Below are 19,286 nucleotides of genomic sequence, written 5' to 3' on the forward strand. Positions count from 1 at the left end.
CCTCCTTGGAGGGATCTCACCTGTCATTGGCTAACCTTTCATCTGCCCGGGGCAAGCAGGGTAAGGTGAGGGAGGCAGGGGCTGCACTCCTGCCAGGAGGTAATATTCTATCTCCTTAGTGGCTCATGTCCCCAAGGCCTTTTCACTCAGCTCTAGCCATGGGACAGAAGGCTACAGTCCCTGAAACCAGGCAGGACAGCTCCCAACAAGAGAGGACAGGAGAGAAGCATTGATGTGAAAGGAAAACATCAATCAGGTGTCTCCCATAGGCATGCCCCAACCGGGGATGGAACTGGCAACCTACAAATGTGCCCTGACCAGGGACTGAACCTGCAACCTTTTGGTGTTCAGGATGACATTCCAACCAAGCCACTGAGTCAGGGCAGCCCCGACAACTTTTAAACAATTCAAGACTGCTGGGAGTCTCTAATGTTAATTTAGTTTTTTCTCTTCTGGCACAACTGTTTTGCCAGTAAAACATAAACGGGTATATTCTTTTTGTTTCGGTGGTGGGGAGGTGTGTGAGTCACAGCGATCGCCCTGAAAGTCCTCAAAATGCCCTTAGGTGAGGTAGATAAACATTTGTGTCTGCATTTAAAAATGAAACAACCTAGACTGAATACCTTTCCTAAGTCATTTTCCAGGATTATTTTTACCCGATGAGTTTTCCATACCTTAAATTATTTTATTTTTCCATTAAATAATTTTTATAGCTGAATTTTATTGAATATGTCCTCCCTTTAAGACAACAGAAAAATGTGAATGCCTCAGCAGTTTCCAAATCATGACATTAGTGTGATTCACAAAGAAAGATACTTTTTTTAATGACAAAAAAATTAAAGTTGCCTATTCATCAGTAGCAACTTCCTCACTCTGAAGGCTCAGTCTTCATCTGAGGCTGTGGAAACCGTGTCCATTGTTTTAGATTTTGTGCCCAGAACTGTGCTGCTGCCAGCACTCCTAGAAAAGGATGTGTCTGACACGCCTTCTGCTGGATGAAAGTAGGACAGGTCTGCCAGCTGCGGGTTGATGGCGTATTCACGTTCATGTTTCTTTATAAAACTGGAACATGAAAACATATGTCAGGAATTGTTTTAAATTGTGTATGTTTACAGCACAGCCCCAAAAAGCTTCACAAAACTTAAAACAGTGTATGAATTCTGTCCCAGATATCGGTTACTTGGTGTAATACTCTGCAAATGAATGGGAACTGTTAGACCCTAAGCGGACGTGCTGCTGAGACAGAGCTCGCAGCCCTTTTGTTCAAGGCCATCGAAAGAGGATGCGCATCCAGATTCTCTACATTCTTTCCAGTTGACTAGGGCGGTTTCTCGTTCTAGAATCAGGGGTGTTCAACCTGCAGCCCAAAGGCTTCATGCATCCCAGGGTGGCTATGAATGCAGCCCAACACAAAATTGTAAATTTGCTTAAAACACTGAGATTTTTTTGTGATTACGTGTTGCAATTTATTTACTGTGTGGCCCAGAGACACCAAAAGATTGCACTCTCCTGTGTCTAGATGATTATTTAAGATATTGGGAAATGTTCAAGAGGGATATTCCCTAAGAGACGGCCCATTTTTCTTTCTGAATAGGGGAAATGGAGCCAACTGAATGCCTTCCAGATGAATTTGAAAGTCACGTTTTGCTGACAGCCAGAGACATGGGTGAGCTGCACGTGGGGTGTGTTGTAGAGACTCTGGAGGTCTGTAGACTTACCTTGTCTTCAGTTTGTACAGCAGGGAACTAGATACCGCCAAGAGGATGACGAAAAGGCAGAGGGTCATCAATGAAATGCCCAGCATTAATTTTAACTTGGTATCCTGCTGCCCTACCCCTTTGTCTTCATTTGTAGCATTCAAATCAGAGCCTAAGAGAAAAGAGACAGTGCAATGGAAAAGAGTAAGTGTGTTTGTCCAGCATGTTTTTCTGGAGGAGTAAGGGTTGCAAAGCCACTGCAGAAAGGCCTTCCGCCCTCTCCAGTAGTGACTGCTCAGTGCCCTACCCTCAGGCAGTGCAGAGGAGAAGGGTCTAGGTTACCCCCTGTGGCCAAGTACTCTTATTTGGTTTAACTTTCACAGCAACCCTGGAAAAACTGTCCTCAGCTCAAGTTTACAGGCTCCCAGAAGATTATGAACTTGCCCGTGACGCACAGCTATTAGGTGGCAAAATCTGGTTTCAAACACAGGTTACCAATATGTGAGTGTAGCAGACTTCCTCCCTAATAAAATCCAGTTCAAAACTCTAAAGAGATTACTATTAAAAATGTGAATTTACACACATTGTTCAAAAGAGAAAGATGTAATTCGACTCTTGGGATATGCATTGATTTCTCTTTCAAGCTGATATGATGGTGTATCAGATGCTTTCTCCGTGAGGCTGAAGAACTGAACTTTCCATTTTGTTACTGGGATCAAACCTCATGTACCTGATGTTAAAAGAAAAAACTAAAACTTATTTAACTTAATAAGTTATATAATAAAAATTATGTCCAGATACAGAGATGTCAAAAGTCTTTTTACTAAATCTATTAATGAAAATATATGTTTACAGTCAAAGTTTATATTTTTAAAATATGTCAGACTTAATAGACATTTATTTAATGATAGTTTTAAATACATTAAATGATCATGTTAATATTTCTCCCTTTTCCCCCAACATCCTTGAAGAGTTTCAAGGGTGTTCCTTTTCTTCTAGGTAATGATGTTTTTGGTAATAAACAGTGACAAGCTCTCATATCTGTATGCTCTAATTTTTAAAAATAGTAATTGTTAAAATGAAGTGAAATGTGTACAATTGTCAAAGAATATCATCTTGACTTTGAGGCAGATTATTCTGGGAATAAGCAAATTATGTTAAAATGGGCCTTGCTCTTGAATTGCTCTGCTACTTTTTAAAAGGGTTTTGTAAAGAACGCATGTTTGTAAAGGTGATGGGCAAAGCTAGAGGAGGATTTGGGATTCCCATCCACTGGAAATTATGAAAACTCTAATGGCAAGTTTGAGCGGGATTTCTCCATAAGCCTTGGTTTTCTCACCTGTAAAATGGAGATACTAGCAACTTCATGGAGCTGCTGTGAGCATTAACATAGGAATGTACGTAAAGCATCGGCATTTGAGTGTGTGCTATGTGATTAAAAATCCATCATGCTCAATTTAATTACTTAAAAAGACAAAATATTTCTCAAGTGTCCCAGGATGTGTCATTCTTATGTCTAGCTCTTCTAAGACACAGATGCCTCGCCCCACTTCCTTGAGGCACTGCAAGGCAAGAGGCGGCCTGCGTCGAGTAATCCGGTGCCGAACTGACAGGACAGGCCTTCCACGAAGCACCAGAAGCTGTGTCTTTTTCAGTGGTTTATGTGCAAGACAGAGGTTTGAGGAACATTAATATAGTACCTTGTCAGGAAATTTCCCATTCAAATCAGGAGTTCTTTCACGCATATAAATTAATTAATCCATTAATGAAAACTACTGCATTCAGCAGCAGGAATTCTCTCATTCATTGATGGCAAGAATGCAGCATGGTCTAGCCACTTTGGAAGGCGGTTTGGTAGTTTCTTACAGAGCTAAGCAGAGTCTTACTATACAATCCAGCCAACATAATGCTTGGTTATTTCAAATGAGTTGAAAATTTGTGTCCTCACAAAACCTACATCTGAATGTTCATAGATCTATTTATATTGCCGAAACCTGGAAGCAATCAAATGACCTTTAGCGGGTGACTGGATAAACAAGCTGGTACCTCTGTATGGTGGACCATTATTCGGTGGTGAAAAGTCAGGAACTATCGAGCCATGGAAATCTATAGAGGGATCTTATGTGCATATCACTAAGCAAAAGAAGCCAGTCTGAAAAGGCTACATAATGTACATGTAGTTCCAAATATATGACATTCTGGAAAAGGCAAAACTATGGAGACGCAAATTTCAGTAGTTGCCAGAAGCAGGGCTGAGGAAGAGACGGCCGAATGGAGCTCAGAGGGTTTTTAGGGCAGGAGGGCTGTTCTTTGTGACACTACAGTGGTGGACACGTGGCATTTCCTTTCATCAAAACCCATAGATTTGACTGTAATTGAACAATAAAAAAATTTAAAAAAGAACTGTAATCAAGCAATAAAAAAATTAAAAAAACCCAGATTTGTATAACACAAAAAGTGGACCCTAATGTAAACTGTGAACTTTAGTTAATAATACTGTATCAGTATTGGCTGACAAATTATAAAAACTGTCCCACACCAATGCAAGGGGGTAATAAGAGGAAACTGAGCACAGGGAATAAATGAGAACTCTAATTTCTGCTCAATTTTCCTGTAAACCTAAAACTACTCTAAATACAAAGTCTATCAATTAAAAAAACATGCTGCATTCTATATTTTATTCACTTGCTTACTCTCTATTTGGTTCATCTGTTTCAGGAACATAGATTATAAAACAGGAAGACGGAAATAGTCTCTGCAATATGGTAACTGGAGAACAGGCTTACCAACCTTAACTTCCGTAAAACGGGAAATGTCCTCTGCGTCAGCGTTAGCCCCCACCCTGCCCTCCCACGTACACCTTACCAGAAACACAGCAGCACCATGCAGACACTACCCTGTGTGCAAGTATTTATGTTTTCATTTAATTGAAGTACTTGGTTCTTACTTGGAATTGGTTGAAATAATTGATCTTTTGCTTCTTCGTTCCCCCTTGTTTCATTTAAAGCTGTTAAAACAATAAATTGGTGTTATGGTAAACAAAATTCACTTGCTAAAATTGTGTGTGTGTGTAATATATACTTTATTCTCATTATTCATGGTAGTTGTTTTTATAATCCCAGGGGAAATACAGGGTTAGTTGGGTTCCTGTGAGGTCACAACATTTTCATCAAACAATCAATACAAAACCTTGTTTTATGTGTACATATGTTGAAAGATATTTTATTTCAGTACATATTGCTGATTCGTTAAATTGCACTCACAGCCAACAAGCACTCTAGCTCCCACCTAAATAAAGCTCACCTAACACACACTTTCTCCATAAGGTGCATACATCACAGCCGTCTTGTGCTTAGGAACACTGACCAGTATCTAATTCTACACTTAGGGGACATTTTAAAGAGTAAAACCACCAACAGAAAATACATGTAGCACTAAATAGATCACAAAAATGACGCTTATTTACAGTATGAGAGCTGAAAAAAAAGAAGGCAGAATGTTGCCTTTTTCTACCTCAGCTGCGAATGCTAGTGACAGGCAATTAAAACGTGTGGCTGCGCTGAGCATGTCTGCACGTGACTGTGAAGGTGCTCCAGGTATTGATTTGGGGGGCTACAGATAAACCTCAGGTGTTGGTAAATTCTCAAATCCAGAATATGCAAATAATGAAGGCCAACTGGATATGGTATGTATTTTACATTTGTAATACATGCATATATGTGCGATATTACATTTAGACACATATGTGTTCACATTACATTTACACATACATATACATATATGATATGCACGTTGCATTTATAATGCATGTTTGCATATTTGCAATGCATACATACATTAATTTTACACATGCATGCATTTTGATATGTACTTTGCATTTATTCCTGCATCTCCATGTGCTTATGTGCATACTGCTCCAAACACAAACAGGGACTATATTGGGTGAGATCCTTATTAAGAATTTTAATCATAAATAAATTAATTGTAACAGTTGTAGAAACATAAAACTTGTCGGGGGAGAATTGGAAGCAAAGCACTTGATCAACATTCAGGGTTTGTTCCGCGTTTGCTATTACATGTCATGATGGCAGCAAAATGTTGACATTAGCTCTTAGTGTGTTAGCACTATTGACACACACTCAATCTTGGCTTTTTTACATAAGACTGTAGTACAACAAAACATTTTCCCAGCTACCTAACTACTATGAGTTTACCTTTAGCTAACATTGTCCAAAATGCAGGCTCATTTTGACCCTGGGTTGATTCTGTTTAAAAAAACAAAATAGAACAGGATGACAAAATAAGGTAATTTGGCTTTAGTAAATTTGTGAGAGAACATTCATTCACTTGTTTGCTAGTTTAGGCATTTAAGAGTTAAACCTTGAGCTCCTACCATGTGCCAGACCCTGTGGTTGGTACTGAAGTTACAGAAATGAACAAGACAGTCTTAATGCTCAAGGAGCCCACTTGACTGTGAAAGCAGTAAGAATCATTGTAAATTATGTTGCAGGATAAGGAGGGCTTTGAAGGGAACACACAGGCAGTATGCATGGAGGGACCAAAATCAACTTGCAAAAGTTGGATGCCCTTCAGAAGGGAGATGATGCTTCAATATAGGCGCAGAGGACTAGAAGTTGTTTGCCAGGCAACAGGGGGAGATAGTGGTCATTCTACCGTGAGCAAACTCAAAATCATGAGCAAGATGGGTAAGCTCGTAAACTTCTGGTGGTCTAGAAGGAAGAATGTGGATGGGGCATGTGACCAGAGATGAGAGTGAAAAGTTCTTTAATGCAGGTCATTTCAGACTTGAATGCCTAGTTAGAAGTTAGAGTGCAACCCCATATTTAAGCAGTGAGACTTACATTTTTACCCTTATAATGATATGTTCCAGGCATGACTACAGTGTTGTAACTTTAAATTTTTGAATATTTTTTCCCAGAGAGTTCTTTATTCTTTTCTTCTTCATTTACTTTTAGTAAATTAAAACTTGAGTGTAAATTACTAGATATTAAAGAAGGGAAATATACCAGGATGATCAGATTTCTATTTTTAAATATATCAAAGACACTAAATAGGTTTTAATTTTTATTTTTAGTAGTGTTAAACATGCAAATGAATGTACAGTAATCATATTGGGAACATACTTGTATTGCATGAACTGGAGAAAATAGAGTTTCATGTAACAACATGTCCATTGTCTTCAATTAGACCACTCATTCAAGCCATCCTGGGTTGTTATGGTTTCACAAATACTTTATAAGGAACATTATTCTTGGCAGGAGAGTCAAATGATTATTTTGATTTTGCAACCTCTTACTCCCACCCCCCCACCCAAATAATCTTCAGAAACACTAATAATTGACTCATGCAGAGAAAAGTTTATTCCTCAAGCAGGTAGAAACTTTTATGTAATTATTAAAAGTTATATTACAATGTATTACATATTTTTATAAAATAAATTTATACCTATATTTATGTTAACTATAGGTATAAATATAAATCGAATCCATTTTATTAAAATAAAATTGTAAAAAGAGCTCACTTTCTATGCCTTGACAGATAATCTCAAAACTGACCCTTAGATTTTCAGTTTAAAAGATTTTAGAGTGATTTTAAATTGTAGCTGTACAAGTTCTTTAAGCATGCGACTACTTTATGAACTACTCAGAGTAGTGAAACAACTTAAATTTTTACTCATATAATGATATGCTCCAGGTACGACTACAGTGTAGAAACTTTAATACTTTGAAATCTGTTTTTAGAGTGATCTTCATTGGATTTTCCAGAAGGTGGTGTAGTTGTTTCATTGACGAGTTTATCTAGGAAAAGGGATAATGGATTATCAGCATATAGAAACATGGACTCAACATTTGTCATTTGGCATATATTTAAGCTAAAAAGTGGAACAAAGGAGAAAAAAACAGAGAGAAAGATGTTGACAATTTTTTGAGATAAAGGAAGGGAAAGAAAAAAATGAAGTTTTTGCTTGAGGTGCGATTCATATACCTATAATATGCAAGAGAGAGGAAAAGCCAGGATCAGGGGGACAAGCTTCCCTTGGTGGTAAGGAAGACCTGTTGGGTTAGATACTTTGTCTTGGACAGTTCCTGCACAGACCTTGAAATGATACTGTCGGCCCAGGACAGTTTGGTTGCTGTCAATATAAAGACAAGAAAAAGGAGGCAACATCAGTTTCCATGTAAATTGGAAACATGTTCATGTTTACTTCCCAAAACAGAGTTTTGGATATAAAGATTTGGGACCACAAATCGAGGATCTTCAGGCCTGATTTAGTACATATCTCAGTCTGTAATGTGTCCATCTGGAGATACATCAGTGAGAGAGTATCTGGGGACAGCTGTGACTGGAGGACGATATTTCCCCCCATGAAATTGGCCTGAAATTTCAGTTAACTTTGCTTATTACAGGGTTCAACAAAGTCCCATATTCAGTACAGGCAATCCCACCAGAGGCGGAGTTCTACAGAGCGGCAGAGTGAATTGAGACTGAGTCTACCCAGTGGCACGAAAGGATGGAAAAGAGACTGTTACCACAGTTGACATCGACTCAGGCAGGACTAGAACAATTGGTCAGAAATCCTTAGACTCTGCTATGCAGCCCTCTTACACCATATTGGGGAAGACTGGATTGCTTCAGCTACTTTCCCTTACAATTTCAGGGACTGAAATAATTGTTATTCAGAATTATTCTGCAGATTCCACTCTCCTTAGGGCTTGCTCCTCTAGAACGTCCCATCCATGTCAGTGTGTCACCCACTGTCAGATCCCCGTTTAACATGGCAGCAACTGACCCCAGTCCAACTCTCTCTGATAATCCTTTGGGGACGTGAACTGTGGGAACAGAAGTTAGGGTTTTGGAACCATTTCCATGGGTCCTCAAAAATCCACCTCCTAAGGGAATTTGTGGTCTGCTTCTTAAACAGACTCTGTGTCTTGTCCCAAACAACTCAAGATGCTCGCTTGTACAAGCAAAATTCCCATGAGTTACCTGTCTAATTAATGTATGCCCTTGAAATGTCCCAATGTTTGAAACCGCTCAAAATATTCCATTATTATCAAGTAGCTGTACTAATAATTAGGCTTACTGAGTCTGTCTTTTACCAATTAAAATCTCCATTGCCGGAAACACGCCAATGTAAAACATGTGTTATACGTATTTTGGAGACTTTTACTGGCCTCCAAAGTCATCTATCAAGTAGTTATGCTTGGTGGAAAGGTGCAAAAAGGAAATAACATTTGGAGCTGAAGGTATAAAGCAGAGAGTAGTAAAAATATGTGTCTAAGAAGGACATACAATTTTTTAGTTCTAAATTTAGTTTAATTTTTATTTCCATGCAAACCAAAAATATGAGCCTAAGAAATGGAAGAACTTCCTTGCCTTCTGAATTTATCCGTGCAATGGACATGGAGTCTCCTTATTTAGGAACTAAGGCTTCTGACATTGGCTCCTCTTAAAATCTTTTTTCTACACAATATTCTGTATTGCTGTTTTGAAATCTTGCTTTAAGGGCTCTTCACATTTGCAGTGGTGCGTTTCAGTACTTACAGTTTCTTAGAGCAAACTTCAGATCAGTTGTCGCTCTCACAGATATTTCAGACTGCGTGCCATTTGGACTTTGTGTTGTGAACACATCTGAAATCATAAGACAAAAGTTTGCAGCCATTAGCTAAGTTCACACTTTTTGTTCCTTTACATTTTTCTTCATCTGATTTAAAAAACAAAGCAAAACATATGCAATGACTAATTGCAGGAAAAGAATAATAAGGCATTTGAGACATCCTTCATCTATAAAATTAGGAAGTAGGACAAAGGTTAAAAATACAATTCATGGGTAAAAGAGCTAAAATAGTATCTTTTTGCTAATGACTTTCCGAGAAGAAATTATTGAGGAATTTATGGAAAAACATATTGAACTGCAAAATAAGTCCTGAAGTATATTTGTAGATGTGTAATATTTTCACATCTACATTTGATAATGTATTGACATTATCAAAAAGCCACGTAAGAAGCATTCATTTGCCCTTGAATCTTCTGTTAAACTATGGAACAGTTCAGCTTAAAAAGCACATATTTCATTAACAACCAAGGTCTCCTATGTACATTTACATTTATATGTGTACATAAAGAACCCTGCTCTTAAGAGGTGTCAGTGGGGTTGATTATAATTCAAAATTAATGGGCATATTCACCTGACCAAAGTCAAGTAAATCAGATAAAGATGGCAGACTATATATATATATATATATCCTTTTTTCCATGATCTCATAAAATGACAGAAAATTTTATACACACATGAATGTATATGTATTCACTACATATGTATGTATCTATTACTCCCAGAACACACATACACACACACACACACACAACTGTGTTGTTAATGTACCATAATTTTTCAGAAGTTTTTTAGCTAGATCTATGGAGAAAAAAAGAAAATTTTAGCCCACCATTCTCATGTGGTATGTTTTCAGGGAAAGACAGATCAAAGAAACATAAAGGTAGCAATTGACTGAATTTCAAAAGAGAATTTAGATTATATTAAATGTGAATTTTGCATCAGTAGGGAATTTATGTTCGACACTTGGTGATTTTCCTTGAAAAATATAACATTTTATGCCATATGCAAAAATAACTGGATTTAAGTTAAGAGTTAAAATATGAAACAAAAAAGTAGGAAAATAATTTAATATGTAATTGAATAATGCTTTTATAAGCATGATACAAAATACAGAAGTTATAGAGGAATTAATAAAAAAAATGATTTTATAACGTTTAAAATTTTCTGTGTGACTAAAATACCTAAACACATTTAAAAATAAGTAATAGATTGGGGAACAATACTTGTTACTTTTACCATAAAGATTAATATACCAAATATAAAAGAGCCCCTGTAAATCAATGAAAATACAATCTAATAGAAAAATGGGCCAAAGATAAAAACAGACAAATCACAGAAGTAGAAATTATATGCCCAACAGAGAAAAATATTCTACTTCACAAATAATTGGGGTGCAAATTAAAATCACTAATGAAATTTCTCACTTCTTCACAAAATATCATCAACACTATTTATTGTAGGTGAGATTATGGAGCATTTTGGGGGGATACAAATTGATAGATACAATTTGGTGATATCTATCAATATTTTAAAAGATTTATTCTTTGTTCAGCAATCCACAAATTGGGTATATCCAAAGAGAGTTATACCCAAGAGTATAGGAGAAGAGCATTCAAGGAAGAAGTTTCCCATAATTTAATTCTTTATAAGACAGTGGATAAATTATGGAACATCACTTTATGCCATGTTATATATCCATTAAAAATAATGAGGTAGATGTGAAAAGAGTTCCAGAGTTGCTAAATGAGAAGAGTCGGTCATAACATAATTCTTTACTATGATTCCATTTATGTTTTTTTTAATGCTGGTTTTAATTTTTTAATATTTTTATTTTTTTAATTTTATTTATTTATTTTTAGAGAGAGGGGAACAGAGGGGGAAAGAGAGGGAGAGAAACATCAGTGTGTGGTTGCCTCTCATGCACCCCCTACTGGGGACCTGGCCTGCAACCCAGGCCTGTGCCCTCACTGGGAATCGAAACTGTGACCCTTTGGTTTACAGACTAGCACTCAATCCACTGAGCCACACCAGCCAGGGCCCATATATATTTTTATATAAATGCGTGTGTGTGTGTGTGTGAGAAATATTTTTTTTCTTTAATCAAAGTAACCACCAATCTATTGATTTATTTACCCTCTGGTTACCTCAAATAGAGTTACAACCGAAAGAGGAAAGGATTGCACTGTTTGGTACACAGTAGAGACAGCCTGACTCAACACCTGTCCGCTCCTTGGTACCTGTGAAACCTGGGCATTGACCTCTCTGAGCATCAGAGTTGTTTTATTTCCACATATAAAAAAGGGATAACAACTCCTCCAAAAAAATAGAATTGGATTATGGTTCTCAAAGGACTTGAGTGTATATGTATTTCTAATTTTTCTTTGATTAATGTTAATAAAGAACCCAGAATAACTAGATTTAATTTAAAATAATTTTTAACAAGAGTTTCTTATTAACTTTTCACTTTTGAGAATGGTGGACCTTATAAGAACATGGAAAGAAAGCCTGCATGAGGAGGGTGAATGAATTTTAATGGTCCTTCCACACACCTCAAAGTCATCTTGTTATGAGTTGAAATTTGTCTCCTCATCCTCTACAACATGTGTTGAAGTCTTAACCCTACCAAACCTTGAATATGACCTAATTTTGGAATAGGGTCATTTAAGATATAATTAGTTAAGATGAAGTCACACTGGATTAGGGTGGGCTCCTAATCTGAGATAAATGGCATTTTTATGAGAAGAGGGAAATTTGGACACAGAGACACAGGAGGAATGCTGCGTGAAAAAGAGTCAGAGATTGGAGTTCTGCTGCTCAAGCCAAGGAATGCCTGCAGCCAGAAGCTGGAAGAGGCAAGGAAAGAGACCCTCCCCTAAAGGCTTTGGAGGGAGCAAGGTGGGGTAAAAACTTTGATTCTGAATTTCTGGCCTCTGGAATTGTGAGAGAATAAATTTCTGCAGCTTTGAGCCACCAATTTGTGTTACTTCATTTAGCAGCTCTAGGAAATTCATACACAGCTCCAAATAAATTTTGGTTAACTTCCAACAGAATTAAGTCAGTTGTTATGGATGTGAATAAATAACCATAATGCTACAATGAAGCCCATGGTGATTATGGGCAATTACCAAGAGAACCTTGTAAAACGTCATGTCATGAAAAAATTGCAGAAAATAAAAATTTCACTTTACACACTGAAACATCTATAAGGTAAAATTACTCTTTAAGAAGTAGAAAAAATAACATGATTATAGTTTTTAAAAGACTTAACTCAAACCAAAATAATCAGCTTTTATATATGCATTGCTATTAACTTTAAAGACTTACATTGCTTTGTATCTTGGAAATGATGGTCATGTTTCTCATTATCAGGAGCATTATCCTTAATTTCTTCCTCATTATTTTCTTCATCAATTATAGGTACCATATCAGACTCTGAAAAAAAAAAAAGCATGACACACCATAAATTCGGCATATGTTCACTTCTTTTATTACTTTATTTTCTAACCACATCCTTTTCACAAAGGATATGAGGCAGAGATTTAAATTCTAAATGATACCATATTTCCACATATTTCTTTTGTTATCCCACAGAAGATTGCTCTATATCAATTTTCTAGGATAACAGGTCACCTTTCTTATGTTATGTCTGTGAAGCTTTAAATACTTACTCACCTTTGTTATTGGAAGTCACACCACTAATCCCTGAGGAAAAAACCCCAGATAAAAAAGTAAATAACATAAAATTCATCGGGATGAAGGGATTTATTCACTAGTGAACTGAGTCTCTTCAGCGTTGCCTTTCTGTTGTCCAGCAGGTGCTGCTTCGGCCGGGACATTGTGACATCACCACCAGCAGGAAAGAATGCTGGGAGCAGTTTCCAAAGACTTGTGACTCAGGCAGATGTCTGCTTTATTGTTGGTGGTATCATGGCCTTTAGTTTAAAAAATAAACCATTATAAGTTTTCTTCGAAAGTTAAGAAATGTGTTTTCATGGTTCCTGAATTTTATTTAATTAAAACATATTTTTCAATTATTTTTCAATATGTAATTCAACATTATAATACTCTCAGATGCACAGCTTGGGAGTTAGACATTTATATAACTTATGAAATGATACCCTGAGGTCCTCTAGATTTAAAAAATTTTTTTTTAATATATTTTATTGATTATGCTATTAGAGTTGTCCCATTTTTTTCTCCCCTTTATTCCCTTCCACCTTGCAAATCCCTCCCAGCAGCATGCCCCCCTTAGTTCATATCCATGGGTTGTACATTTCCTATACTATTCTTAACCTCCCCGTCTGTTTTGTACCTACCACTTTTCGTTCTCTTTTTTAAAGTATATTTTATTGATTATGCTTTTACCATTTGTCCCAATTTATTTCTCCCCTTTTCCCCCATCTGCTCTGCACCACATTGCTACCCTCCAGCATTACTCCCCCTTAGTTCACACCCATGGGTTGTACTTATAAGTTCTTTGGCTTCTCTGTTTCCTATACTATTCTTAACCTCCCCCTGTCTATTTTGTACCCACTATTTATGCTTCTTATTCCTTGTACCTTTTTCTCCCCACATTCTCCCCCTCCACTTCCCTACTGATAACCCACCATGTGATCTCCATTTCTGTAATTCTGTTCCTGTTATAGTTGTTTACTTAGTTTTGTTTTTGGTTTTTTGGGTTCAACTGTTGATATTTGTTAGTTTATTGTCATTTTACTGTTCATAGTTTTTTATCTTCTTCTGTTTCTTAGATAAGTCCCTTTAACAGTTCATATAATAAGGGCTTGGTGATGATGAAATCCTTTACCTTGACCTTATCTGAGAAGCACTTTATCTGCCCTTCCATTCTAAATGATAGCTTTGCTGGATAGAGGAATCTTGGATGTAGGACCTTGCCTTTCATGACCTGGAATACTTCTTTCCAGCCCCTTCTTGCATACAAGGTTTCTTTTGAGAAATTAGCTGATAGTCTCATGGGCACTCCTCTGTAGGTAACTGTCTCCTTTTCTCTTGCTGCTTTTAAGATTCTGTCCTTCTCTTTAATCTTGACTAATGTAATTTGATGTGCCTTGGTGTGTGCTTCCTTGGATCCAATTTATTTGGGACTCTGTGAGCTTTCTGGACTTCCTGGAAGTCTATTTCTTTCATCAGATTGGGGAAGTTTTCCTTCATTATTTTTTCAAATAAGTTTTTAATTTCTTGCTCTTCCTCTTCTCCTTCTGGCAGCCCTATGATTTGGATGTTGGAATATTTAAAGTTGTCCCAGAGGTTCCTAAGCCTCTCCTCATTTTTTTTTTGAATTCTTATTTCTTCATTTTGTTCTGGTTGGATGTTTATTTCTTTCTTTTGTTTCAAATCTTTGATTTGAGACCTGTTTTCCTTTCCTTCACTGTTGGTTCCCTGTATACTTTCCTTTATTTCATTTTGTATAGCCTTCATTTCTTCCTTCATCTTGTGACCGAGGTCAAAGATTTCTGTGAGCATCCTGAATACCAGTGTTTTCAACTCTACATCAGACAGGTTGTCTAGCTCCTTGTTGCTTAGGTCTTTTTTTTTTTTTTTTTGAGTTTTGATATGATTTCATTTGGCCCATATTTCTTTGTCTCAGTGCACCCGTTTGGGTGAATGTTTAACTCCTTTGTTGTTGGAGTTCCATGCAGTTTGATTTTCTGACACTTCTGGCCAAGATGGGGGCATAGGTAGAAATGCTTCACTTCTTCACACAACCAAAAGAAGGATAACAAGCAATTTAAAAACAACAAATAACCAGAAGTGCCAGAAAATTAAAAAAACATTAATATTTTTGATAGGAGAATGAGAATGAACTTTTTTGGTTTTCAGAGCATTGTGATATTATATGCTTTTTTTGATAACTGAAATGAAACTGTTCGTTAAAAACTCATCAGAGATGCCAAGATTCAATCCAAATGCCCTGTAAGTTCTGGTTCATGGGCTATCTTAACTATAATTCTTTAGGAAAAGTTTTTTTGAAACTCATCTTTTTGGGGGTTTTTCTTTAGAAAACATAAAATATTTGTTTTATCTAAATTTTTTTCCAGTGAAACACATCTTTTACCTCACAGAGATTGAGAAAGTTATCTACTATTTAGTCAAAAGAGGACTTTCATATAGATAATGTTATCCATATATTTCTCATAATAACACCTACAAAATCAATAAAGGTAAGAAATCAAATGGACACCATCATTAATATTGCTCTTTATGATATTAAAGGATCAATTAATTTTCTCAATTTATATTGTTATTGATGAATGGCCTCTCAGTATTAGAGAACATTTATAATTAAAATGACGCAAGCATTGTTTTTTTTTTAAAGCATAAGTTTAAAAAGATGCGAAAGTTTTTTCAGTGTAACAAAGGCTCACAAATTATGTCCAACTGTGGTCTCTATGTATCTGATGAATTAGAGAATGAACCTGAAGGAAGTCTAATAGCATAAGGAGATAAGGGGAAGTAGAGAAGACTTAAATACTTAATGTAATGGAAGCTTGGTTTCTCACTGTCAAAGGAGAGTTAGAAATATGTAAACAAGTGTTGGCCTAACATTAAAGGTAACCAGATGTAAATATGTGTATGCATATAAATGCACATATTACATATACATACATACTCATGCATACAATAATTCCCTTTCTCTGTCCATTGGGAGGACATGATGATGGTAATATTCTAACTCAATGAACATATCTAGTTTCCAGATATTGGCATGTGGATATTATTCTCCACTAAAAGGAACTAGGAATTCTTGGTGAATGGTTGGGTCCAGGGCTGGGGCAGGGAGAATCAAAGATGAATATAGAACAATAAATATCAAGAGCCTAAAAAAATGTTCCCATGCTTTTAGGTGGAAATTCTACTTCTAGGAAATTCTCTAAATGAAATAATAATGAATGCTAAAAAAGTTTTGTCCATTGCCAAGATGGATGCATAGGTAGATACACTTTGCCTCTTCACACAACCAAAAGAAGGACAACAACAATTTTAAAAACAAAAAATAACCAGAACTGCCAGAAAATCGAACTGTATGGAAGTCCGACAACCAAGGAGTTAAAGAAGAAACATTCATTCAGACTGGTAGGAAGGGCAGAGGTGGGCAGCCAGGGTGGAGAGGACTCATGGCAAGGTGGCAGCTGGAGGACCAGGATGGGTGAGTTGGAGGCTGGCAGGCTGGGTAAGTAGTGGCTGGTGGACTGGGTGGTCCCACATTTGTGTGCAGATAAACCAGGAGGAACAACTGGGGAGCAAGACCGACCACACAACCCAGGGTTCCAGTGCCAGGAAATAAAGCCTCAAAACCTCTAACTGTAAAAACATGTCAGGTGTGTAGTGGTGGGAGAAACTTCCAGCCTCACAGGAGAGTTTGTTAGAGAGACACACAGGATCCTAGAACATATACAAACCCACCCACCCACGAATCAGCACCAGAAGGGTCCAATTTGCTCATGGGTAGTGGGGCAAGTACCGTATTTTCTGGACTATAAGACGCACCCCCCCAAAAAACTTGGGAGGAAATGGGGTTGTGTCTTATAGTCCAAATGTAGCTTACGTGGCTTGCTATGGGGGGGATGGCAGAGTGGGGTCACAGGAGGCAGGAGCAGGGTCGCTACTGGAGGAAGCTGGTGGTGGCAGGAGTGGGGCGATGTTGAGGGCCCTTGGCTGGGAGGAGGGGGTGTCCCAGTGGTGTGAAGCAAGGGAGGCAGGAGCAGAGTCCCTGCTGTGCCATACTATAGTGCTAGGGAGGAGGGTACAGGCGGTGCAGGCAGGTTAGGAGAAGAAAGCCTGCAGTGCCCATACGTGCCTCCATCACGTGACTGATGTGTCCTCCATTAACATTAACACAGGCAAATTCCTCTGCAGGGTCACCTGTCAATGTGGCCCTGCAGCTGTTGCAAAACTACAACTCCCATCATGCTTGGACAGGTTGGGATGATGGGAGCTGTAATTCGGCAGCAGCTGCAGAGCCACACAGGTTGTGCAAAACTGCTGTCCCCATACAAGAGTGTGGCACAACCTGTGGCCCTCCAGCAGCAGATCTCCCCATAACAGTGTCAGCAGCAGATCTCCCCCAAAACAGTGTCAGCAGCAGATTCCCCCATAACAGTGTCAGCAGCAGATCTCCCCATAACAGTGCGCCATCCACTGATGTTCTCAGCTACAGTGCCCCCATAACTATGGAGGACACAGTGCTGATAGTTCTGTCATTACTGTATTTTGTTGCAGAAAGATACGATAGTGCACTGTAGTCTCCTCCTGAATCTACCGTAATGGTGGAAAGATGTCAAAGCAGAAAAGGATTTCTGCTTTAAAGGATGTTGTTAAGTATTTTACCACATATTTTGCTTCAAAATATTTTTTCCTATTTTCCTCCTCTAAAACCTAGGTGTGTCTTATGATCTGGTGCCTCTTGTAGTCCAAAAAATATGGTAACTGAAAGCCAGATGAGAGCCAAGCAAGCGGCATTATTCCCTCTTGGACCCCTCCTCCACATGCAGCACCACAATGCAGCAACATGGGTTGCGCAAACTCGGTGAATTCCTAAGGCTCTGCCCCTTACTACATAACAGGTATGCCAAGAAAAAAATAATATGGCACAAATGAAAGAACAGATCAAAGCTCCAAAAGTAGAACTAAGCAATGAAGAGATAGCCAACCTATCAGATACAGCATTCAAAACACTGGTAATCAGGAAGCTCACAGAAATGGTTGAGTATTGTTGCAAAATAGAGGAAGAAGTAAAGGCTATGCAAAGTGAAATAAAGGAAAATGTACAGGGAACCAACAGCAATGGGAAGGAAAGTGGGACTCAAATCAATGGTTTGGATCAGAAGGAAGAAATAAACATCCAACCAAAACAGAATGAAGAAACAAGAATTCAAAAAAATGAGGAGAGGCTTAGGAAACTCCGGGACAACTTTCAATGTTCCAACATCCAAATCATAGGGCTGTCAGAAGGAGAAGAGGAAGAGCAAGAAATTAAAAATTTATTTGAAAACATAATGAGGAAGAACTTCCCTAATATGGCAAAGGAAATAGACTTCAAGGAAATCCAGGAAGCTCAGAGTCCTAAAGAAGTTGGATCCAAGGAGGAACACACTCCAAGTCACTTCATAATTAAGTTACCCAAAATTAAAGGGGGAGAGAATCTTAAAAGCAGCAAGAGAAAAGGAGACAGTTACCTACAGAGGAGTGCCCATAAGACTATCAGCTATTTTCTCAAAAGAATCCTTGCAGGCAAGAAGGGGCTGAAGTATTCCAAGTCATGAAAGATAAGGGCTTACATCCAACATTACTCTATCCAGCAAAGCTAGCATTTTGAGTGGACGGGCAGGTAATGTGCTTCCCAGATAAGGTCAAGGTAAAGGATTTCATCATCACCAAGCCTTTATTATGTGAAATGTTAAAAGGACTTATCTAAGAAAAAGAAGATCAAAAATATGAACAGTAATATGACAACAAATTCACAACTATCAACAACTGAACCTAAAAAAACAAAAACAAAGAGAAAAGCAAACTGTGCAAACAACTAAAATAGGAACAGAATTACAGAAATAGAGATGACATGGAGGGTTATCAGTGGGAAGAGGGAGGGGGGAGAATAGGGGAAAAGGTACAGAGAACAAGAAGCATAGATGGTAGGTACAAAATAGGGGAAAGTTAAGAACAGCATGGGAAATGAAGAAGCCAAAGAACTTGTATGTACGACCCATGGACATGAACCAAGGTAGGGAAATGATGGTGTGAGGCGGGTACAGGGAGAGGGAAATAAAGGGGAGAAAAAAATGGGTCAACTGTGATAGCATAATCAATAAAATATATTTTAAAAATAAAGTTTTAGTCCAAAATGTGCTCATTACTTCATTGTTTAAATAAGAAAAATTTGAAAAACCTAAATAAGAAATAATAGAATAATTGACAAAAAATGTTGTGAA

General features: G+C 37.6%; 1 protein-coding gene across 1 annotated transcript; it reads right to left on the reverse strand.

The window, feature by feature from the left end:
* Positions 1–881: 881 nt before the first annotated feature.
* Positions 882–12,760, reverse strand: EQTN (equatorin). Its single transcript, XM_053911460.1, is given in 6 exon segments — positions 882–1,062; positions 1,719–1,869; positions 4,645–4,704; positions 5,912–5,962; positions 9,264–9,350; positions 12,661–12,760. Coding segments are annotated over 6 exon segments (630 nt in total).
* Between the last annotated feature and the right edge of the window lie 6,526 nt (positions 12,761–19,286).

This window comes from Desmodus rotundus, chromosome 1 (assembly GCF_022682495.2).
Source record: "Desmodus rotundus isolate HL8 chromosome 1, HLdesRot8A.1, whole genome shotgun sequence".
Lineage (NCBI taxonomy): Eukaryota > Metazoa > Chordata > Mammalia > Chiroptera > Phyllostomidae > Desmodus > Desmodus rotundus.